The 25,731-nt window shown below is 43.7% G+C and overlaps 1 protein-coding gene across 2 annotated transcripts in view; it reads left to right on the top strand.

Annotated features, from left to right (window-relative positions):
• LOC311131628 (choline transporter-like protein 5-B) overlaps positions 1-25,731 on the top strand; it is a 73,722-nt gene that overhangs the window by 32,451 nt on the left and 15,540 nt on the right. For both annotated transcript variants that reach the window (XM_084164708.1, XM_084164707.1), the window contains exons 2-6: positions 6,189-6,237; positions 17,375-17,448; positions 21,847-21,931; positions 22,801-22,885; positions 23,008-23,136. In XM_084164708.1, the coding sequence (XP_084020834.1) occupies positions 6,189-6,237; positions 17,375-17,448; positions 21,847-21,931; positions 22,801-22,885; positions 23,008-23,136 (422 nt within the window). The remainder of the gene's footprint in view (positions 1-6,188; positions 6,238-17,374; positions 17,449-21,846; positions 21,932-22,800; positions 22,886-23,007; positions 23,137-25,731) is intronic.

The raw sequence follows: 25,731 nt of genomic DNA, 5'->3' as shown, positions 1-25,731 counted from the left end.
CAGCATCATCGGACTGAGCTTGTTGTCATTGCAGGCAATCTCAACGCTGTGCGTTACAGGGAAGACATCCTCCTCCCTCAAGTGGTACCCTTCCTGCAGGCTCATCCTGACATGACCCTCCAGCATGACAATGCCATACTGCTCGTTCTGTGCGTTATTTCCTGCAAGACAGGAATGTCAGTGTTCTGCCATGGCCAGTGAAGAGCCCGGATCTCAATCCCATTGAGCACGTCTGGGACCTGTTGGATCGGAGGGTGAGGGATAGGGCCATTCCCCCCAGAAATGTCCGGGAACTTGCAGGTGCCTTGGTGGAAGAGTGGGGTAACATCTCACAGCAAGAACTGGCAAATCTGGTGCAGTCCATTTCTGTTAGTCACATGTCTGTGGGACTTGTTCAGTTTATGTCTCAGTTGTTGAATCTTGTTGTGTTCATACAAATATTTACACATGTTAAGTTTGCTGAAAAGAAACGCAGTTGACAGTGAGAGGACGTTTCTTTTTTTGCAGAGTATATATTGCTTGACTGTGTATTGAACACCTTATTTAGCAAAGTTCAATATTTACCTTTAAAATGTATGCTGCTATCTTTAGGACACCAGGCACCACCAGTTTGTATCATCAATGTTGCTGTGCACGGGTTCAACAGAGCCAACACACTGATGTTAGCTAACTGCCACAATATGCCTCGCAGGCATTTTCTAAATGTTGTTGACTACAGCCCTTTGTTCAGCCTGACCCTAGCAACACATCACACATCCACTACTCTCTCTGCACTGGCTAAGTCTAAGTACAGTCATCAACCAAGGCCAAGTATACTGGTGGTTCAATGTTACTGATGAATGTCAGGCCCCCTGGTACTGTATAATGGGACTATAGTCAGTTTTGTGAACCAGAGGAAAGCTCAGAGGCCTTCTGTGAGGAGGAAAGGGCAGGCTACTGTGGTGAGTACATTAATAAAGCCAAGCATTCAGGTCTCACAGGTTGTGCCCGATAAGCAAATCCTGGTTTAGTGTGTTTGGATTGATGAGAATCTAGTAAATTTTAGCCACTCATGTTGTTGATTTAATGTTGTAAGTGTGCCCTGGAAAATCGCATTTAGGTATTTACTTCTGTGAGTATATCCACCCAATAGTATGGTGACATTGATCGCCAAGCTAGTGACCGCTTTTTACACCCTAACAAGAGGCTGATGCCCACGGCCCCCATTGGGTCCCCAGTTGGACAGACTGGATGGCCTCTGCATGGGCTTACTGAGTGTTCATCACTGACATAGAGACAGAGCGATATCCCAGGCTCTCCCAAGACAATTTCCTCCTGCCCCTTGCTGTTGCGCAATCTGTCCTCTCGCCATTGGCTTCCCTTCATCTCTGTATGAATTGACATCCTCAGTCCTCCCCTTGGTACCGACCAGTCTGTTTTCACCACGATGGCTGACAAAGACCAGGGAGCACTCAGTCGCTTGAAATATTCACACACCATAGCAAGATCAATGAAAATGATTTTTCTGTCTATTTATATTCTGCTTGGTTGCTTGAGTCCCAGTCCAACAGATAGCCAGCTCACAACCCCCGGCAGCTGGAGCTCTAATTAGCTCTGATATGAGTTAATGTAATGCAACCTGCCGGCCGCCCGTTTGTAGGAACATCCACCGGGATATAAAAGCAACTTAAGGCAACTAATGATGCATCACAGAGAGGTAGCAAGTTTCTATTAGTATCATGCACCATGCGGAAGTGCTGACAAATCCAACCAGTCTCCTACTGCACAGGACCTGCTTTCAATATCTACTCTGAAGCCATATAGTGTAGGAATTGTCAATGGTGAATCTGTTTGGCCAATAGTCATTGCCAGTTACTTGAACTGGCTGTGAAAGTTCTGTTGAAAGCGTCTATAGCAGGGATTTTCAAACTTTCTTGCCCAGGGACCCCCACCCAGGCAAACCGGCAACCCAGGGACCCCCATTGTATGTTAGCAACAACAAAAAAAGTAACGTCTTCTCTTCAAATCAAATCTAATTTTATTGGTCATATACACATATTGTCACGTCTACTCCCGTTGCTCCCCTCCGGCGCTCTGATTCGCCGGTCTACTGAGCCACCGGTCTGAGTGCACCACCTCGGCAACACCGGAATGGAAACCCAACGCACCCTAATCACCTCCAGCGCACCTGCACCTCATCATTTCATCACCACCCCTATATAGCCCTGGACTGTTCAGTGTTGTGTTGTGTGTGATTGTTAGTGTCATGTCGTGTACTCGCTCTTTGTTGTTCTCTTGCTCAGTGTTAAGTAAACCTTTACATTGTTGATTCCTGCGTCTGCGTCCTGCCTCTTCGTATCCTCAGTACTCGTCACACATATTTAGCAGATGTTATTACGGGTGTAGCGAAATGCTTGTGTTTCTAGCTCCAACAGTGCAGTAGTATCTAACATTAAGGTGAACGTTAATGGCAAGTAAGTAATCAAAACTTAAAATTAATAGATTTGGTAGACAGTGTCATTATTTTGACCTCCCCACAGTTCATTGGAAGAGGAAGTGTAAACTAACATACCTTTCTAGCTAATATACTATCTTGGCTGTGTAGAGAAAATGTTGCTGTTGTAAAGCTAATTTCAAGCAATTCTACACAGTTTGGCATGGAGCTGAGAGACAATTTTGCAGTTTTAATGCTAATTTCCTGCAATTCTATACATTTTGTCTATACAATACTGTGTTCCTCTGCTTTCGATTCTCCCTGAGTGTCTAGCTTTTATTTGATTGTAAAGCCTTGTTCATATTGGCAGTTTGAAGTGACTCAAATCCATAAAGAATTCATATCCAATTCTAAACTGTTCTTTTTCCTGCAGCCTGATCAGCCAAAAAGCACATGGAATCTGATATTTTTAGCCACATTTCAAACCACCTTCATAGGTGGTTTGAAGTCAAATACAAATCTGATTCCTGGTCATGCGACTTGTGTCTGAACGGTCAAATCTGATTTATTTGCCCCTCAAGTGGTTTTTAGACTTTTATTTGGCAGATCTTGTTGCTTGCTAGCTACTCTGTTGACAGTTTGACAAGAACATGTGGTAGTTAACTATCTAGTTAATTGTTCACAAACAAATAGTGAATGTGCTAGAAAGCTAAACAGCTACCTAGCTAGCTAGTTGACTGTTGTGGCTAGCCGAAAAGGACTTGTTTTGAAAGTTGGATAATCATCACACTATGATTTTGAACATTCAAAGCAACTGGGAAATGTCCATGGCAGGTATTGTTGTCACCTTAGCTTGCTACATAACTTCTGAGTGATAGGAAGCACGAGCACCACCACCAATCAGCCTACACCAATGCGCACACACCTGTCGTTACTATGACAACTAGCGTAGCCATGTCAGCAAATGACTTCTGTCAAAACACACACACATACAATTTGGTCACTTCTAACATGCTGTTTGGACTGTCAGTATTCCGAAAAGGATTTGAAAAAGAAAACTGATTTGAGCATTAAGGCCTGCAGTGTGAACAAGGCTTTAGTTCTCAAATATGGTATTATTAAAACTTTACACTGAAACAGATTTTCCATCCTTTAAAATTAACACTTAGATGGCCCGCCTAAGAATTGTCTATACAGAAGAAGAGAGAACTTGGCTCCATTGACTGTAATTTCCTTCATATTAAAGGTATAGTTCAAGATTTTGGCAATGAAGCCATTTATCTACTTCCCCAGAGTCGAATGAACAGGAACAGCTAGCATGCTAACAGCTTCTGTAGACTTCCAGTCATTGTGCTTCATACTGGACGCAGAGGCATAAAAATGGTAGCCACGATGGTATTCTGTTGCAGCTAGCGATATTCATAAAATAATTATTTTCCACTTAAAAAATCCCAAAAAATATCCCCCCCCCCCCCAAAAAAAAAAAAATTGAATAAAATCAAGGACCCCCTGCAGTACCTCGGCCACGGATCCCAGTTTGAAAACCCCTGGTCTATAGGACCATGCTGGTGCAGGTGTCCTGGGGCCCATTCCGACATATTGCACTGATGTAATACAGAGTTTTTTGCTGCTTTTGCCTGAGGAAATAGATGGTGTTGCTGTCATGACCTTCAAGTCTTGGAACATGGCAAGCTAAAGCATACTGCCATAGTACAGTAATTTGTATTTTACTGCATCATTGATGCCTCATATCTTTATAGCATCAATTTGCATCCGTGTCTCAAACATATCGCTGTAGTTCGCCTGCTGTATAAGGCGTTAACACACTAGCCTGGTCCCAGATCGGTTTGTGCTGTCTTGCAAACTCCTGTGGTCATTGTCATGCAAAACGTGACCAGGCTATTAACACACCTCTACTACGACTGTACCTAGTCCTCTGTCTATGTGTCCTTGGCTGAGAGATGCATATATATCCCAGAAAAACTCCAAGGTCCCATCTTTATTTAGAACCAAACACAACAGCAGTGCAGAACTCCAGAGCAGTACAGAACAATAGCCTGCATACTCAGTGGGTTGGATTATAGTGTTACTGGCGCCAGGGTTATGGGTTCAATTCCCTTGGATCTGATACTTTACATTCTTTGCGTTGCTTCGGATAAAAGCATCTGCTAAATAACTAATGACCTCTTCCGAATGTTATGCTAATAACTAATGACTATTCCGAATGTTATGCCTGAATATCAGAACAGTGCTGCTGAGACAATGTCTTAAACCAGAAATGATGAACATCACAGCCATGTGACTGATCATCAACATAGGAGCGGTGCCATGCGTCTTTCTCCCTCTCTCTCCGTCTCAGCCAATGACACCCAGTGATTCATGAGTGCTCAGTGAGGAGGCCAAGTACGTAGTACAGTATCCCTGGTGCTGGGTTCTGCCAAGTGAGCTTTATCTCTTAGAGCAGAAGCAGGCCTTCAGAGACAGGCAGATGGGAGATAGGCCCACTCATGCTGCTCTGAGAAATTACACTCTCTGTGTGATGATAAATGTGCTCACAGAATCCGTTCATACAGAAACTCCATGGGGGCCCCAGCAAACATATGCAATATACATACACACACGTGCGGGCATACACGTGGACACACACACACACTTAAGTATACACGCAAACAGGCACACACGTGCGCATGCACGCACACACACACACACAAGCAGATTTTTAGGAGGGCCTGGTGGGATGGTGTATAGTGGGTTTAAAGTGGGACTGATAACATTTACAGGGTCAAGTGGAGATTCCTGTGCAGTGACCCAGATATGCCGTCTGTGCTCCTGTGCAGTTAAAGTAGATGATTTATAAACCCCCAAATTCTCTGTGTGAAACACAGAACTTTCTGTTATCTATATCAATGGTTCCCAAACTGTGTGGGGGGGGACTCAGTCCGGCTTTCAACTTACTTAGCCCATAGATTTTGTTGTAATGTTTAAGTCACTCAAATATCACATGAATACACATACGACATGGCAAAATGTATAGAATTGCAAGACAATTAGCTTTAAAACTGCAAAATCTTCTCTGCACCCTATGACAAAATGTGAAGGGTTACAGGAAATAAGCTTTAAACCTGCAAAATGTTCTCTCCACCAACAAGAGGGGTGTGTACAGAGTAATAGACATAGAAATAGACGTGGGATGTTCCCCAGTGCTGGAAGGGGGACCTGAGTGAAAACGTTTGGAAACCCCCTGATCTATAGTAGCTTGGCATCATGTTAGCACCTCAGTACAGCTACACAGGATGCGTCCCAAATGGCACCCAATGGGTCCTGGTATAAAATGGTGCACTATATAGGGAATAGGGTGCTATTTTGGACACAGACACAGAGAGGAGCTGTGAACTGACCTAGTTAGTGCCCTCCCAGGCAGTTGCATGTTATGTTTATTGCAGGACAGGGCCAGACACAATGTTATGACTAATGGTACATGTGTTGTTGTTTTGCTGTCTCATTGATCACCATGAGCATTCCCCTCAGTAATGCCATGTGGAGTTACTGTATGTTGCTCGAGGGCAGTTTATTTCTGCTCTATAGTCGAAGTCTACATACAAAAACGTATAATTTGCTCTCATACATGATGTCACTTGTCTGGTTATTGGAGATGAACTATGGATGTTCCTGTTTCTAAGCCTAGTAGTTCACCAAGGCACAGTTGTTTTGCATGTTAGAGCTTTAAAATAGTTTTTGGTGAGGCTAACCATGTAATGATCTGCTTCCCTTACAGGTGAGCCACGCAAGTTTGACCTGAGCTTCAGAGGTCCTATCCATAACAGGTACTGTACCTTCTGGTCTCCTCCAACTTCCCTTGTTTCTTTTGACTGTTTCAGCTGACGAAGCAATAGAGACATGCACAGTAATAAATGTGTAATTGGCTGCATGATGGACATTCAACAGCCTATTGATAGTTAGGTCTAGATTATTATTCCCCAAAGTTTTTTTTTCTTTCTCTTTTTGATTTGCCCCAAAGATAGGCCTATAGTCATCTTCTCAATCTGCCATATAATTTAATTGTGCATACTATCAAAACCACTACACACCTAATCAGAATCTTAGATTATAATTTTTTCCCCCTATGAAAATATTGACCTTACTGTTTCATAAGCTTTTTTGCACGTCACTCTATGTGTTGACGGATTGATCATTTGTCAGTATTAATAGAGAGAGAGGCTGAGTGCTGGCAGCTGTCTTCGCTACATCACACAGATCAATGGCTATTAGTCACACGATGGGCTGGCGTTAGCCCAATGACACACATTATTAACCAGCCTGGGAGACCGGAGTAACACAAACTCGCATATCACAGGGAATCAGCCAGCCAATTAACTGCAATATAAGTACAGTGGGGGAAAAAAGTATTTAGTCAGCCACCAATTGTGCAAGTTCTTCCACTTAAAAAGATGAGAGAGGCCTGTAATTTTCATCATAGGTACACGTCAACTATGACAGACAAATTGAGAATTTTTTTCTCCAGAAAATCACATTGTAGGATTTTTAATGAATTTATTTGCAAATTATGGTGGAAAATAAGTATTTGGTCACCTACAAACAAGCAAGATTTCTGGCTCTCACAGACCTGTAACTTCTTCTTTAAGAGGCTCCTCTGTCCTCCACTCGTTACCTGTATTAATGGCACCTGTTTGAACTTGTTATCAGTATAAAAGACACCTGTCCACAACCTCAAACAGTCACACTCCAAACTCCACTAAGGCCAAGACCAAAGAGCTGTCAAAGGACACCAGAAACAAAATTGTAGACCTGCACCAGGCTGGGAAGACTGAATCTGCAATAGGTAAGCAGCTTGGTTTGAAGAAATCAACTGTGGGAGCAATTATTAGGAAATGGAAGACATACAAGACCACTGATAATCTCCCTCGATTTGGGGCTCCACGCAAGATCTCACCCTGTGGGGTCAAAATGAACACAAGAACGGTGAGCAAAAATCCCAGAACCACACGGGGGGACCTAGTGAATGACCTGCAGAGAGCTGGGACCAAAGTAACAAAGCCTACCATCAGTAACACACTACACCGCCAGGGACTCAAATCCTGCAGTGCCAGATGTGTCCCCCTGCTTAAGCCAGTTCATGTCCAGGCCCATCTGAAGTTTGCTAGAGTGCATTTGGATGATCCAGAAGAGGATTGGGAGAATGTCATATGGTCAGATGAAATCAAAATATAACTTTTTGGTAAAAACTCAACTCGTCGTGTTTGGAGGACAAAGAATGCTGAGTTGCATCCAAAGAACACCATACCTACTGTGAAGCATGGGGGTGGAAACATCATGCGTTGGGGCTGGTTTCTGCAAAGGGACCAGGACGACTGATCCGTGTAAAGGAAAGAATGAATGGGGCCATGTATCGTGAGATTTTGAGTGAAAACCTCCTTCCATCAGCAAGGGCATTGAAGATGAAACGTGGGTGGGAGGGAGTTGAAAGTCTGTGTTGCCCAGCGACAGCCCCAAAACATCACTGCTCTAGAGGAGATCTGCATGGAGGAATGGGCCAAAATACCAGCAACAGTGTGTGAAAACCTTGTGAAGACTTACAGAAAACGTTTGACCTGTGTCATTGCCAACAAAGGGTATATAACAAAGTATTGAGAAACTTTTGTTATTGACCAAATACTTATTTTCCACCATAATTTGCAAATAAATTCATTAAAAAACCTACAATGTGATTTTCTGGATTTTTTTCTTCTCATTTTGTCTGTCATAGTTGACGTGTATCTATGGTGAAAATTACACTTTTTAAGTGGGAGAACTTGCACAATTGACTAAATACTTTTTTTCCCCACTGTACTTATTTCCACATATACCATTCACGTATAACCTGGCTGCATCCTTTTTATTTGAATGCCTGGCCTTATCTAGCACATATACCAATGTCCTGTTGCTATGTCTTGTTTACATTTGTTTGGATGTCATTGGCTCTCACTTGCGTCCGCCATCCCATAAGACGACGTAGTAAACAAGCTTGCTCAATAACCAATTTAGGATGCAGCTGTTTATGTCTTATAGCCTTTCAACTTCGTGGTTATACTGTTTAGACCCCTAATTTCTGCACTGGAGCGTATCATTACTTCATACTGTAGAACAGATATACTCAAGACCAGCTTCATACACTGGTGGGAAAGCATGTTCCCCGAACCTTTATCTCCAGCTCGTTTTCCTCCTACAGCTGTGGACTAAGTGAAGGCACTTTGATGTTTATCTGGCTTAGAGGCGTTTTAAATGAGAACTGGGAGAGAACTGACTCTCCTCCGGTTGTCTTTTTTCTCAGAAGCTCACCGCCTAAATTAAGTCTGTATCTGTGGTTATTGAACAGTAGAGAAAATGGAGATGTATTGTAGCTCTCTGACTAATTCCGGCTTCCATTATGCTGCGGTACGAGGGATGAATCAATCCATAAAGTACATCTGAATAATGTATGAATTGAATAATACCATTGACTAGGGCCGGGACGATACCAGTATCGGGATACTCATTAGTATCGTGGCAAGGAAACAAAACACGAAGTGGATTTAAATTATTTAGGAAAACAGCCCTAATGTTGGGAACCAACATCATTATGTTGTCATCCAGAGTCACATTTATTTCATTTTTGCCTTGGAAGAAATATCCCGATACTGGTATCGCCCCGGCCTGAATAGTGGACTGCACACCTTTTAAGTCAAGGCACATTTTCTATTTCATTTTTTTATTGAACCTTTATTTAACTAGACAACATACATACATGGACTGTAAATATGTCCTTGAGACTTCTGCAGGGAAGTTGAAAAACATTCAAAACCCTCCTGCCTTCCACTGCTATCCCTGTTGTCTCTCCAGACCGTGAGAAACTTCCCGGTGTGTTCCAGCGTGTGGGAATCCATTATCTCTCCCCCTCTCTCCCAAACTCTCTCCCTGTTAATTCTCATGATGTGATGGAGACAGGCGACCGGTGGTAACACACCAGAATTGCACCCACGCTATTCTGTGGCAGCGTTGACCGGTCATCACAACCACAGCCATGGCTAGGGCTGTTGCAGTGACCGTATTACAGCCACACTGGCAGTCACGAGTCATGAAGGCAGTCAAATTCCACATGACCGTTTAGTCACTGTAATTAGGCTTCTCCAAGCTCTGATGCTGCTGCTGGCCATTAGTAGCCTACCAAACGTACTAACTGCCTGGTACTCAGCACTCTATTGTCCCTCTAACACTCTGACATCAATGCAAATGTATTTGAAAATCAAATCGAACACTTCATGAGAGCCCATGAGCTCATGTTGCACAACATTTCTATAGGCTGTGTAATTGTGGGAGAAAACAGAGTGATGGCCGCTATTAAAAAGAGGAGGATCCCATCAGCTTTCTATAGGCTAGGCCTACTATATTTATTTCTCAACTTTCCTAATATTAAGCACATTGCTTATATTTACAACAGGAGTATAGCCTACCTGGCTAGCATGAAAATAAACCACAGGGAAAAGCATCCTCCATTCGCTATTTAAGTGCATAGATGACATGTATTTTTTCCCGCTGCCCCTGTTTCGATACAGGTGCATGATAATGGTCCATTCTTAATCAAAACAAATGTCACACATATATTATTTAGTATATGTAAAAACAAGATTAAATCAAGAATAGTCTGATGGGTGACAATATTATCCTATCACTTGTGAATTATATATTATAATAATAATAATAATAATATGCCATTTAGCAGACGCTTTCATCCAAAGCGACTTACAGTCATGTGTGCATAAATTTTTACGTATGGGTGGTCCCGGGGATCGAACCCACTACCCTGGCGTTACAAGCGCCGTGCTCTACCAATTGAGCTACAGAGGACCACATTTGTATCACTTGTGAATGATGCCCAGCATAAGAAACAATGCCTTTTTTCTGCGACTTGTTCGAATTATAGTCGCACACCTCATGTAGCCTAGCCCATAGGCCTATATGTTTTAATAAGGTTTATATCACATAAAGTGGCCAAATAACTTCTTAAAATTAAGCACATTAATCCACTTTACAAGGGGTGTAGCGCCTAACTGGCATATATAAGCAGCGCGTGAGTTTGAAGTTTGGGGAAGATAATTTTCACCATATAGAGTGGGGAGAACAAGTATTTGATACACTGCTGATTTTGCAGGTTTTCCTACTTACAAAGCATGTAGAGGTCTCTAATTTTTATCATAGGTACACTTCAACTGTGAGAGACGGAATCTAAAACAAAAATCCAGAAAATCACATTGTATGATTTTTAAGTAATTAATTTGCATTTTATTGCATGACGTAAGTATTTGATACATCAGAAAAGCAGAACTTAATATTTGGTACAGAAACCTTTGTTTGCAATTACAGAGATCATACGTTTCCTGTAGGTCTTGACCAGGTTTGCACACACTGCAGCAGGGATTTTGGCCCACTCCTCCATACAGACCTTCTCCAGATCCTTCAGGTTTCGGGGCTGTCGCTCGGTAATAGAGACTTTCAGCTCCCTCCAAAGATTTTCTATTGGGTTCAGGTCTGGAGACTGGCTAGGCCACTCCAGGACCTTGAGATGCTTCTTACGGAGCCACTCCTTAGTTGCCCTGGCTGTGTGTTTCGGGTCGTTGTCATGCTGGAAGACCCAGCCACGACCCATCTTCAATGCTCTTACTGAGGGAAGGAGGTTGTTGGCCAAGATCTCGCGATACATGGCCCCATCCATCCTCCCCTCAATACGGTGCAGTTGTCCTGTCCCCTTTGCAGAAAAGCATCCCCAAAGAATGATGTTTCCACCTCCATGCTTCACGGTTGGGATGGTGTTCTTGGGGTTGTACTCATCCTTCTTCTTCCTCCAAACACGGCGAGTGGAGTTTAGACCAAAAAGCTCTATTTTTGTCTCTTCAGACCACATGACCTTCTCCCATTTCTCCTCTGGATCATCCAGATGGTCATTGGCAAACTTCAGACGGGCCTGGACATGCGCTGGCTTGAGCAGGGGGACCTTGCGTGCGCTGCAGGATTTTAATCCATGACGGCGTAGTGTGTTACTAATGGTTTTCTTTGAGACTGTGGTCCCAGCTCTTTTCAGGTCATTGACCAGGTCCTGCCGTGTAGTTCTGGGCTGATCCCTCACCTTCCTCATGATCATTGATGCCCCACGAGGTGAGATCTTGCATGGAGCCCCAGACCGAGGGTGATTGACCGTCATCTTGAACTTCTTCCATTTTCTAATAATTGCGCCAACAGTTGTTGCCTTCTCACCAAGCTGCTTGCCTATTGTCCTGTAGCCCATCCCAGCCTTGTGCAGGTCTACAATTTTATCCCTGATGTCCTTACATAGCTCTCTGGTCTTGGCCATTGTGGAGAGGTTGGAGTCTGTTTGATTGAATGTGTGGACAGGTGTCTTTTATACAGGTAACGAGTTCAAACAGTTGCAGTTAATATAGGTAATGAGTGGAGAACAGGAGGGCTTCTTAAAGAAAAACGAACAGGTCTGTGAGAGCCAGTATTCTTACTGGTTGGTAGGTGATCAAATACTTATGTCATGCAATAAAATGCAAATTAATTACTTAAAAATCATACAATGTGATTTTCTGGATTTTTGTTTTAGATTCCGTCTCTCACAGTTGAAGTGTACCTATGATAAAAATTACAGACCTCTACATGCTTTGTAAGTAGGAAAACCTGCAAAATCGGCAGTGTATCAAATACTTGTTCTCCCCACTGTAAATGCACCTTTATAATAAAAGCATTACATGCATAATTGCATTTGCGGTCACTTTTGATAATGGTGTTTTCCGCTAATGTAACAGTCGCGCTTATAGCCTACTACCATGTGCGCATTGCTGCGCTTATAATGTGAAGAAATAGCCTAATAGTTTATCAACATTTTAAGCTAAACGTTCTGATCTGTTGTGTCAGCCACATTGCATAAAAAATGTTTTTTGATGCTAGTCGTTGTATTAATTTGGGATCTATCGCATCCCACAACTGTCCCAGACTATGTTTGGAATATTTACTTCTCACACAGAATAGAATAGGTCGACTTTTGTACTATGGGGGATAGTAGATTGACATAGGCTAGTGCTTTTGCTGTTCGTTAGGCCTACTCAACTTGTTGGCTGACGAAAAGTAAATGTGGACAGTTCTTCCAATATCTTCAATATGCACCTCAGAATTGGATACGGACGCGCGCAGTTGCGTCCCCGATGTGTCTGTCTTAAGTTGTAGCATGTGAGAAAGACCCGATCACGTGACAGAGAGCCGTGTGAGTGAGAGAAGCTTCGGATTGCGCAGCACATTCAGGGAGAAGGGCACAACACATCACTCTGGGCCGCAAAAGGCATGGATTTCTTTAGGGTGCATTTAATTACGGCCACAAAGGGGATGGCGCTGTGAAATTCTAGGCATTATCAAGTGCTTGTCAAATTGTGAATGAGAGACTATTGGAGTGTGTACAGCCTGCGCAAAAAACAAAGCAGAGCTCATGCCTTTCAAGCAACTTTTTTCAAATCATTAGTCTCATCATGCAGCCTTACAATGTATTAAAAATCAAAACATATAGCCCAACGTTTGTAGAACAACTAAAGTTACATTAATACGTCTAAATTAAGCATATAGGAGTACCTATTTCTTTGTTAACCGCTCAACACAGAATAGCCGCATGTGCGCACTCCCTCAAAGTGGTTGGAGAAGATATTTATATTTTATTCAGCTTTGTTCAATTGTATTCTTCATATTATAAAATAATATAAAATAATGCCACGGAATTATAAGCAACTCTGCTAAATGAACTAGTGTAGCCCACAGCCATTTGGCATAGCCACATCAGGACCTAACACAAGGACAACTCAGAGTATTATTTTCTTCTGAAATAGACTACATTTTCTTCATATCATGATTTTAATGAATGGAGTGAATTTGGAGTGGCAGTTTTTTTTCCTGTGCGAGGAGTGGTTTTTTGCGGAGCGGTTGGAAAGGACATGGAGAGCCGGGAAGCACCACTCCATGAGCGATGAGCAGGATTTCCGACCGCTCAACTCCGCTCACATACTCTGCTGAGTACCACTCTTCATATTTTCAAGCATGGTGGTGGCAGCATCATGTTATGGGTATGCTAGGCCCTGGGGGGTTGGGTAGAAGACAATGGAGACGCACCTCACGGTAAGGCAGTGAAGAGGTGACATAAGGTCTGCTTCGGGGTCCCACCCCCTGGATCTCATCGACTAATCACCCATGATTCCTAGCTGACTGCTGGTCCGTTACACTACCTGACTCAACTCCTAATGGACGCTGAGAAATTCAGTCCTCACCATGGCAACCTCGACAGTTCTTGTTCCTTGTCTTTTGAATGAAATGAAAAAGTAGTCCCTCGTCTGTCTCTTTAATACCGTGTTTAATATTAGAGCCGGCAGTGCCTTGGTCACCGCAGTTCCACTATCACACTGTCTCTTACAGGAATGTTGTCGGTGTGATGATGGAGCCATTTTCTTCCTCGGCTCCCTCGGACTGGGTTTGTTTGTGAAATATGGTTTAGCCTTTAAAGCCTCAGTTCCATAACCATCATGTTATAGACTTGTGTCATTCCTTGAGTCTATGCCATCAAATATGATTTATGGTCAGGATTTTTGTGGGTAATGGTGTCTTTTACAGGAGAATGCAGATCTGAACAGATGGTCAATGGGTCAGCTATTAGCAGGATGGGATTTATGGGCAATGTAATTTGGAGAGATATCTCAAATTGGACATTCACAATTAAGTATCAGGTCTCCAGACTTAATGGGAGAATTGCAACCACTGATGGCCACTAGATTATCGCCAGCTGATCTCTCGTTAAAACATCATTACGCTCTAAAATCACCCGCACAGCTGATTTAAATTGCCACCATCATCCGTCATCGATTTGCCACTCCGTAACGTGGATTTCTGAATTGGAAAGAAATTTGGTAGGGAGAGTAATTTCTTATTATTTGGAAATCATTATCTTAACCAAACCGATGCAAAGTGCTTTGTTTTATAATTACATTTTAATTGTCTATCAATGTTGTTGCATTCCATATCACTTCAATTTACAATGTGGTAATTCATTATAAGTAGGTCTTCAATAACTTTATTTTCGCAGAAGAGGACTCTTGATGTAGACATAATTTGGCTAGTAATTGTCTGCAATTAAACATGTTAACTAAATAATTTTATTTCAGTTGTAATACACTATATATACAAAAGTATGTGAATTCAACTATTTAGTGGATTTGGCTATTTCAGTCACACCCGTTGCTGATAGGTGTATAAAATTGAGCAATCTCCATAGACAAACATTGGCAGTAGAATGGCCTCACTGAAGAGCTGTGACTTTCAACGTGGCACCGTCATAGGATGCCACCTTTCCAACAAGTCAGTTCGTTAAATTCCTGCCCTGCTAGAGCTATCCCGGGCCAACTGTAAGTGCTGTTATTGTGAAGTGGAAATGTCTAGAAGCAACAATGGCTCAGCCTCAAAGTGGTAGGCCACACAAGCTCACAGAACGGGACCGCCGAGTGCTGAAGCGCGTAAAAATCACTCACTCCAAACTGCCTCTGGAAGCAACGTCAGCACAAGAACTGATCGTCGGGAGCTTCATAAAATGGGTTTCCATGGCCGAGCAGCCGCACACAAGCCTAAGATCACCATGCGCAATGCCAAGCGTCAGCTGGACTGGTGTAAAGTTTGCTGTCATTGGACTCTGGAGCAGTGGAGCGTTCTCTGGAGTGATGAATCACGCGTCACCATCTTGCAGTCCAATGGACGATTCTGGGTTTGGCGGATGCCAGGAGAACGCTACCTGCTCGAATGCATAGTGCCAACTGTAATGTTTGGTGGAGGAGGAATAATGGTCTGGGGCTGTTTTTCATGGTTTGGCTAGGCCCCTTAGTTCCAGTGAAGGGAAATCTTAACGCTACAGTATACAATTACATTCTAGACGATTCTGTGCTTCCAACTTTATGGCTACAGTTTGGGGAAGGCCCTTTCCTGTTTCAGCATGACAATGCCCCTGTGCACAAAGCGAGGTCTATACAGATATGGTTTGTCGAGATCGGTGTGGAAGAACTTGGCTGGACTGCACAGAGCCCTGACCTCAACCCCATCAAACACCTTTGGGATGAATTGCAACACTGACTGTGAGCCAGGCCTAATTGCCCAACATCAGTGCCTGACCTCACTAATGCTCTTGTGGCTGAATGGAAGCAAGAGCCCGCAGCAATGTTCCAATATTTAGTGGAAAGCCTTCCCAGAAGAGTGGAGGCTGTTATAGCAGCAAAGGGGGGACCAACTCCATATTAATGCCCATGATTTTGGAATGAGATGTTCTCATACTTTTGGTAATGTAGTGTATGTCATTCTTCCATTTATCTTTTTCGTATTTCGATTTCGTTGTTCCTGATAAACTGTTATTTCATTGGGGTGGGGGTAGTGAACGCAGACGATGTCCATTCCCCATGCCATTTCCATTGTCTAGTATCAAGCCGGCTTAACACCGTAAAAGCTTCAGATCTGCTGGTCTGCCAGTTTTTTTTTTTTTAAGCTTAGTTTAGCCCGCAGGTGCATGTAATCTCCCGTTAGTAGCGTTTTAAGAAATCCAGCGTTAACCTGACTGTTTGTCGCAATCGAGCCCATGTAATTCAGATGAGATTGGTAATAATAGGCCCATTTAATTCAGCAGTGAGAAATACGTTTATTATAGGTACTGTAGTGCTGGATCTAAGCCATTTAATTGGGAAGGAATCTCAGTCTTCACTAATGTTAAACTCAACAAGCCCCACTTTCACATAACAACACATTAGCATGGAATGCAAATGCAGTTGCAATTACCTACAGTATTTATGTAGGGCTATGATCATTCTGCTTAGTTGCAACAGCACTTGCAAAACATTCCTGGATAATTTGCGATGCAAAGATTGAACTGTGCAACTGCCTCAGTCTAAATCAGTTTAAGAGCCAGACTTAGTAACCTAAATGTTTTTGCATGTGTGTTTGTATGTCTATACAGCATATTTGTTTCTGTGTATGTCTCTATCTAAGTAGTTTATCCTTTTTAATATCCATTGTGATGAAATTGATATTCTATGTGCATCAGTGGCCCGAGCTCCGCAGGACCATCTGCTATTTAATCACAAAATGGTGTTCGGAGGCTCAAAAGCAATGTGCGTATGTGCTGCTCGTGGAGTCTTGGTGGCACCACGCTGCATACAAAACAAGGACAAGCAGCTACCTCAAAGGAGCGCCACAGCAGAACTGCTTTAAAACGCCCGCAGGCTCCGGCCTCCACTCGACACAGGCTTTCTTCTTGGGGATGAAAGAGGAGAGTGTAAAGCATGAGGGCTTGAAGGTCTTACATTTGGGTGTGTAGTTCCTTATGATAGCCTTCACAGTGCATGCTCTGTATGGTAAAGTTCAGACTTGGATTGTACTTGCTCTGTCTGAGGGGACACCACAGGGCTGAAGTTGGGGTGGGTTTTTGAAGACGGGCCAATGAGGGGCAAGGCTGACAGCTCCTCTGGGGTGTGAGAAGGGTGAGAGACTGGGGAAGACTTCTTATCTGTTGACAGGAGGAGAAACCCCAGCTGTGAGAGAGACATCCTCCCCTCTCATATTATTGTGCAGTCCAACCTTCAAAACCTCTGTTGGAGGGGTCTCTGTGGAGAGCATAAACTCTGGGGGTTTGAGCATGTCTCATTACAAATTCAGTGGAGCTCGGAATGTTTTTCTCAGAGCCTTGAGTCTTGAGATGCCACCTGGTCTTGTCAGGTGGCAAATGCTGCACCCAGCTTAGGAGCTCAAATACAAGCCCACTGTCAGGGATGCCATGGCAAGGGCAGAGCCCTGGGTACTAGACTCATCTAATCGACACTCTCTCTCTCTCTCTCCTTCTGTCCCTCTCTTTCTCTGTTTTCTCTCCAGGGGCTGCACGGACGTGGTGTGCTGTGTTATCTTCGTCATCGTCATCCTCGGCTACATCGCTCTGGGCACCGTGGGTGAGTTGTCATGTTGCTGCTTATTTCATCAGACCAGGTTTCATAACACCACAGCCCACCCTATGATGGTGCTCCACGTTGTGTGAGGCCAAGTCCCATGTAAATGTAGAGTGTGTGCGTTCGTCTGTGTTCATGAGTTTCTGCATGCTTAGCTCTCATCTTGACAAAGTCTTTGGGTGGGGAAGGGAAAGGGAAAGGGGGATACCTAGTCAGTTGCTCAACTGAATGCATTCAACCGAAATGTGTCTTCCGCATTTAACCCAACCCCTTCTGAATCAGAGAGGTGCGGGGGGCTGCCTTAATCGATGTCCACGTCATCGGCGCCCGGGGAGCAGTTGTTGTTGAGGGTTAACTGTCTTGCTCAAGGGCAGAGCAGCAGATTTTTTCCACCTTGCCGGCTCGAGGATTCAAACTGCATTGCCATATAAATGCTAGATAAAGTTTTGTATTGGATCCCATTTTGCATTAAGCAACAGAGCCTCTGATTGTGTGAAGTGTGTGGGAGGTTGAAAAATGAGTGCTTGAATTTCCCCAGAGACAGACCCATTCCTTAATGAGTGGGAGTCGGCAACATCAGTCTAATGATTTTATGTGAGTCAGTTTCTGTTTCTGACTGAGGTTACTGGATGGCATTTCCCTAATCTGTGCATCTAATCTCTTGATTGGGGGTTTGACCATGTTCTCCAGAGATATGGGTGACATCCTGTGGCCTCCATTCCTTTTAAGGGACTTAGTTAGAGTAGTTGTGCGTGGCGATGTAAACACAGCCTTACTACAGTGTGTTCCTCTCAGTAGATTGGAATCAATAATGTGAATCTCCTCACACACACACCTCAATCTGTACAGACACAGACATGCATGCTTAAACACACACACACACACACACACACACACACACACACACACACACACACACATTTGTTTTACTATTCTTGTGGGGACCAAACCAAATCCTATGTTCCCTAATCCTTAACCTAACCCTAACTCCTAAACCTAACCCCTAACCCTTATTCTAACCTTAAACCTAACCCCTAAGCCTAAAATAGCCTTTTTCCTTGTGGGGACCGGCAAAATGTCCCCACTTATCCGAATTTTCCTTGTTTTACTATCCTTGTGAGGACCAGAAAGATAGTAAAACCAAACACACACACACCCCTCCCCCTCCCAGTTAGTCAAATGAAATCAACGGTGATGTCTTTTCTCAAAGTGCAGTCCCTCTGACTCCCGTGTGGAGTCACGTCCCAGTCTGGGCAGAGGAAGGACTGTCTGTTGCGCAATTACTTTAAAAGAGCCAGAGCCATGAAAATGAGGTGACTTCAAATATATACTGGTATGTTCGCAATTACGTGAACAGCTTTTCATTCTTTCTCCTCACCCGTGGTCTTCCTCATGCATAAACTTTCTGTTTTATCATGACTATTGTGTGAGGCAGGTACAGTGCTGTTGGCTAGGAAGACTAACAGTCTGTGAATAGAATAGAATGCTTTGTCCTCTAAAGTAATTATTTTTTGTTGATGTCTTGAAAAGGTTAGAAAAACACATTTGCAGCATGGATTGAAGTTCAGAGTAGTCTCAAAAGATACAGACTGGTGTTGAAAGAGTATTGGAATAATTGGATTACCTTGGCCTTGGTTTTGTTGGTGGCATCATTCCACGAAAAGTGTGCTTTTTGCATCCCTTTGATATTTAAAGTAGAAATTGTGCACCAATATAGAATTGTATATTAAATGAAGTGCCCTTTAATATAGACCTCGAGGAGAATTCAATAAATCAGATTTTTAATATGAATAAAGACTTGCTGAAGTGCCACATTTCAGCATTTTTACATGTCCCGCCATGCACCTTCTGTGACTTCTAGGGAGATTTTAACCCACTTAATCCCAAAATTTCAACAAGTTTTCACCATTATTGTTATGCCCTAGTTATTTTGTTGCTTTGACAAAGTCATTTCTGAATATTATTATTTATTTAATGTGATTAGTGATTAATTTACATCTGTCCCTCATTTTAAGGTCAACCCTGTTACGTAAACAGAACTCTCGATTTAATATGAGTAAACTATTCCTTTTTAAATATTATTTTCAAAAGAAACATTGAATCATATTGTAAAAGCAGGTGAGCTGGTTCGACCCTTTTTGGCCATTTTCTGGTGTTTTGTGATGGAAAACTGACCATAATACGTCAACCCTGTAACCCATACGGTAATAATATTTTTACAATTATATTTATTTTGTCACGCTTGCATTCAATTGCAGCTCCCTGTCACAAGGGGATTTTTGGCTGATTTAAGATGAAATCGTCAAACCTGTTACGGTCAACCCTGTTACTTTATATGGCACTTAACAGGTACTTACTAAAGTCATTTTTAAATTTAACCTCGTGAGATGGGAAACCGTGTTTTTTAAATTAAGTTAAACATGTGCTCTTTATGACAGAATGTTAAAATGAGTTGAAATCAAACTTTTTTTTTAACCAAGTTACACTTCTCAAAAGCCACCGAATTGGTACCTCTGTATTCTGTAAGTATAGTCTCGCAGGGTTTTCAGGTTGTCCTATAATTGCTGAACAGCCAGCTCTCACCTTGACACACTAATCTTTTCATGTCTGGCTTTTCTGATTGTGATTCATAATAGAAGTCTACCTTTGATCCCGTTTGACCTGCTTTTTTACTCTGAAGTGATTATGTTAGTGTGTGTTACAGGTGGGCAGAATATTCCCATATACAGTTGAAGTCGGAAGTTTACATACACCTTAGCCAAATACATTTACACTCAGTTTTTCACAATTCCTGACATTTAACCCTAGTAAAAATTCCCTGTCTTAGGTCAGTTAGGATCACCACTTTATTTTAAGAATGTGAAATGTCAGAATAATGGTGGAGAGTGATTTATTTCAGCTTTTATTTCTTTCATCACATTCCCAGTGGGTCACACGTTTCGGGTAGCCTTCCACAAGCTTCCCACAATAAGTTGGGTGAATTTTGGCCCATTCCTCCTGACAGAGCTGGTGTAACTGAGTCAGGTTTGTAGGCCTCCTTGCTCACACACGCTTTTTCAGTTCTTCCCACAAATGTTCTATAGGACTGAGGTCAGGGCTTTGTGATGGCCACTCCAATACCTTGACTTTGTTGTCCTTAAGCCATTTTGCCACAACTTTGGAAGTATGCTTGGGGTCATTGTCCATTTGGAAGACCCATTTACGACCAAGCTTTAACTTCCTGACTGATGTCTTGAGATGCTGCTTCAATATATCCACATCATTTTCCTTCCTCATGATGCCATCTATTTTGTGAAGTGCACCAGTCCCTCCTGCAGCAAAGCACCCCCACAGCATGATGCTGCCACCCCGTGCTTCACGGTTGGGATGGTGTTCTTCGGCTTGCAAGATTTTTTCCTCCAAACATAACGATGGTCATTATGGCCAAACAGTTCTATTTTTGTTTCATCAGACCAGAGGACATTTCTCCAAGAAGTACGATCTTTGTCCCCATGTGCAGTTTCAAACCGTAGTCTGGCTTTTTTATGGCGGTTTTGGAGCAGTGGCTTCTTCCTTGCTGAGCGGCCTTTCAGGTTATGTCGATATAGGACTCGTTTTACTGTGGATATAGATACTTTTGTACCTGTTTCCTCCAGCATCTTCACAAGGTCCTTTGCTGTTGTTCTGGGATTGATTTGCACTTTTCGCACCAAAGTACGTTCATTTCTATGAGACAGAACGCGTCTCCTTCCTGAGCTGTATGACGGCTGCGTGGTCCCATGGTGTTTATACTTGCATACTATTGTTTGTACAGATGAACGTGGTACCTTCAGGCGTTTGGTAATTGCTCCCAAGGATGAACCAGACTTATGGAGGTCTACCATTTTTTTTCTGAGGTCTTGGCTGATTTCTTTTGATTTTCCCATGATGTCAAGCAAAGAGGGCACTGTGTTTGAAGGTAGGCCTTGAAATACATCCACAGGTACACCTCCAATTGACTCAAATGATGTCAATTAGCCTATCAGAAGCTTCTAAAGCCATGACATCATTTTCTGGAATTTTCCAAGCTGTTTAAAGGCACAGTCAACTTAGTGTATGTAAACTTCTGACCCACTGGAATTGTGAGACAGTGAATTATAAGTGAAATAATCTGTCTGTAAACAATTGTTGGAAAAATTACTTGTGTCATGCACAAATTAGATGGCCCAACCGACTTGCCAAAACTATAGTTTGTTAACAAGAAATTTGTGGAGTGGTTGAAAAACGAGTTTTAATGACTCCAACCTAAGTGTATGTAAACTTCCGACTTCAACTGTACACACAGCCAGGGAGGTCCTGTCACTGACTCATAAATGCCCAGAGGATTGACAGTTGAAGGGGCAGGGAAGGAGGCTAATGATGCGGCCGTTTGTCTGGTTGCAGCCTGGATCCATGGTGACCCCAGGAAGGTGGTCTACCCCACTGACAGCCACGGACAGTTCTGTGGACAGCAGGGGACCCCCAACGCGTGAGTATAAAGAAAGACCTCTACCTGTGTTTGGAGAAACATTTATTGTATCTGCTATGGATAAGTATAGTACTAAATGGCCAGCATTCACATTGCACTTCGGACAGATGAGGCTTCACATCAATATCCTCAAAGAAATTCTGCAAGATGTCAATCTTTTAGTGCACTTGGAAGAGATAGAAAACAGCTTGGGAGGTGTGTCGGCTTTAACACGTTTGACACCTGCAATACGGCATGAACAATCTGAGAGAAATCATAATGCAGAGAAACTGCTTTTCCCTATGATTAATATCCGGCCTCAGCATGTCAGTTGTATTAGTCTAAGTGAGATGAGGACAGTGGAAGGTAGGCCCCTAAATGGCAGGTAATCCAGGAAAGAAAATGAGTTGGTGGCCAGTATGACGCAGGAAAACTGTATACAGGTGAACTATATACAGGTTATATTTACAAAAATACAAATAAGGAGCAGCGTTGCCTGAAGAAGACTCTAATCGAAACACGTTGCAGTTATGCGTCCTGTTATGACAATCATAGGCTGATCCTTATACAAATTCTTTGTCAATATAATCTGAATATAGTTTACAAAGGTTTTCCTACATCACATTGGCTGCCTGCTAGTTGTATTAGTCTGTAATATTTTCTAAATTGAGTGCTTTGCGCACCATGAATGAAAAGCGCTTTATAAAGTAGCATTAACCACCATCATGGACTTTCCTGCTCCCTGTGTTTTTATACACTGTTTGACAGACAGCTCAATCTCCTGTTAGATTTTCAATACAACGTTTGTTCTCAGCGATCTCTAATAAAACTGTCATTGTCTTTGTGTTGGGAAACTAATGACTATTCTCTCCATGTCGCTGTGGTTACAGCAACAAAGCCATATTATTCTACTTCAACATATTGCAATGTGCCAATCCTGCCGTTCTAATTAACCTCCAGTGCCCTACAACCCAGGTAAGAGCTGCCTCTTAACGCTGCAGACATTATGCTATTATGTTCCCGCTGGTTTTTCTCGCTTGTTCTCTGTCGTTAAGCGTTGATTAATATTTGGCTGTCCCTTTCTCTTCTCTTCCCAGCTCTGTGTCTCCAAGTGCCCGGACAGATTTGCCACATACCTAGACATGCAATACAACTACAGGTACAACAAGAGCTACTGGGAGTATTACAGGCAGTTCTGCAAGCCGGGCTTCGACAATCCTAGAAAGGTACCGAGACTGATGCCTCCAGTCACTTATGGTCTCACTTATCAAGTCCTTGAGCGTTCTGAAACAGATATCTTCTGTAATGGTTATCCATCTATAAGTCAGTGGAGTACTCAGGTCCACTGCAGCAGTTTTTATCTCAATATAAAATATTTTCTATGGAGCATTTAAGTACATTACTGTTTGTTTTAAGTTAAAATTGTGAAAAAGAAACAAAAATAGCTTCTTAGCAAAGTGCAAGCAATAATTTTGCTAGGACTGTCTGGAAGTGGTCTGAGTGGGGAGGGGGAAACTGAAAACTAGCTGTTATTGGCAAAGAGGTTTGGAATTCTCTTTCTTATTTGTCTATTTAACTAATTTACCGCCTGGTGATGTCACCAGACAGGCCAAAACTCCATCCCACCAAAACAGGCTGACATTTCAGGCAGTCTTTTCAAACAGGGCTTACACAATTCCACAGTATTATTCAAACCTCATGGTGTGGAAATTAGGGCTGACCCCAATTAGTTGACTGGTTGATTGTTTGGTTGATAGGCTGTTGGTCGACCAAGATTTGTTTTTGTAGAGCAGTAGCAAATATATATATATATATTTTTTTTATGGCACTCGAGACACCTGTCTGATTCACGCCCATCTCAGTGAACTAATCCATTGTGGAGGCCGAGACTAATCCATTGCGAAGGCCGCAGGGATGGCACAGTCCAAGAAGAAGGGGAGTGTGGCTAAAATTCACAATGTCTCTCTCCAGAATGCGCTCTCTCCCGCCAATTTGTGCACATTTATTGTTTCTTTCATTACTTCATTGTGCGAATTGTTTGCGTTTGATTGTTAGTGTCTATCAATTCCCCATTACATATACAGTACCAGTCAAAAGTTTTGACACACTGTCACGTTCGTCTAAGGAGGGAGAGGACCAAGGCGCAGCGTTGAAGGCAAACATATTCTTTATTTAATAAATGATCACACGATCAAAACAACAAAACGAAACCGTGACGTCCCTGGTTACATACACCAACCAACACGGAACAAAAACCCACAACCACAAAGGGAAAGACACAGTTTAAATATGGCTCCCAATCAGAGACAACCAGCCCCAGCTGACACTCGTTGCCTCTGATTGGGAGTCACTCAGGCCAACATAGAAATACAAACATAGAACTACACACCCTGGCTCAACATAACAGTGTCCCCAGAGCCAGGGCGTGACAGTACCCCCCCCCCTAAAGGCGCGGACTCCGACCGCGCCAACTAAATACCACAGGGGAGGGACTGGGTGGGCACTCCGCCTTGGCGGCGGATCCGGCTCCGGACATGACCCCCACTCCTTCTCTACACCCCCAAAGTACCCCTGGTCCGGTCTGGCCCTGCTGACCGGAGCTGGACTGCACACTGGTGGAGCGGATAGCTTCAGCTCCGTAGTGGAGCAGTTGACCGGGACCTTACCAGGCACCGGTGACCCAGGCACGGGTTGTGCTGGACTGACGACGCGCACCCCTGGCTTGGTGCGTGGAGGAGGAACGGGCCTTACCAGGCTGACGACGCGCACCCCTGGCTTGGTGCGTGGAGGAGGAACGGGCCTTACCAGGCTGACGACGCACACCGTAGGCTTGGTGCGTGGAGCAGGGACAGGCCGGACTGGGCTGACGAAGCGCACCACTGACTTGGTGCGGGGAGCAGGAACGGGCCGAGCCGGGCTGACGAAGCGCACCACTGACTTGGTGCGGGGAGCAGGAACGGGCCGAGCCGGGCTGACGAATCGCACTACTGACTTGGTGCGGGGAGCAGGAACGGGCCGAGCCGGGCTGACGAAGCGCACCACTGACTTGGTGCGGGGAGCAGGAACAGACCGGACCGTACTGGGGACACACACCACTGGCCCTACACCGGGATCTGGAACGGGCCGGACCGGACTGGTAACACACCCCAGTACCTCTCGCCGTGCCTCTCCACCTTCCATCCCCTCTTCGACCAGTGGCCCCCGTAACCTGGCGGCCTCCTCTGTCAACCCGCTGGACCGCTCTATCGCGGCCTCCTGCTGCCCCGACGTCGTGAGCCCCCCCCTAAAAATTTTCTGGGGGTCTCTCCTCCCCGTGGGCCAGGCCTCTATCGTTCTCGCCCAACTCTCGCTCTTCTGCCCCCAATTCCAGCCATTCTGCTCTTCATTAGGCTTGACCCAGTCGAGACTCCTCCTCCACTGTTCCCAAGTCCATCCACTCTGCTCTTTACAAGGCTGGACCCAGTCGAGGTTGCCACGGAGATCTGCAAGCGATTCCCCTGGCGATGGCTCCTGGACACGCTGCTTGGTCCAGTTTTGGTGGGTTTTTCTGTCACGTTCGTCTAAGGAGGGAGAGGACCAAGGCGCAGCGTTGAAGGCAAACATATTCTTTATTTAATAAATGATCACACGATCAAAACAACAAAACGAAACCGTGACGTCCCTGGTTACATACACCAACCAACACGGAACAAAAACCCACAACCACAAAGGGAAAGACACAGTTTAAATATGGCTCCCAATCAGAGACAACCAGCCCCAGCTGACACTCGTTGCCTCTGATTGGGAGTCACTCAGGCCAACATAGAAATACAAACATAGAA

The sequence above is a fragment of the Coregonus lavaretus genome (genome assembly GCF_964263955.1).
Source record: "Coregonus lavaretus genome assembly, chromosome: 6".
NCBI classification, from domain to species: Eukaryota; Metazoa; Chordata; class Actinopteri; order Salmoniformes; family Salmonidae; genus Coregonus; species Coregonus lavaretus.
Note: the sequence above shows the minus strand (reverse complement) of the source record. Positions and strands in the feature narration are given on the sequence as shown.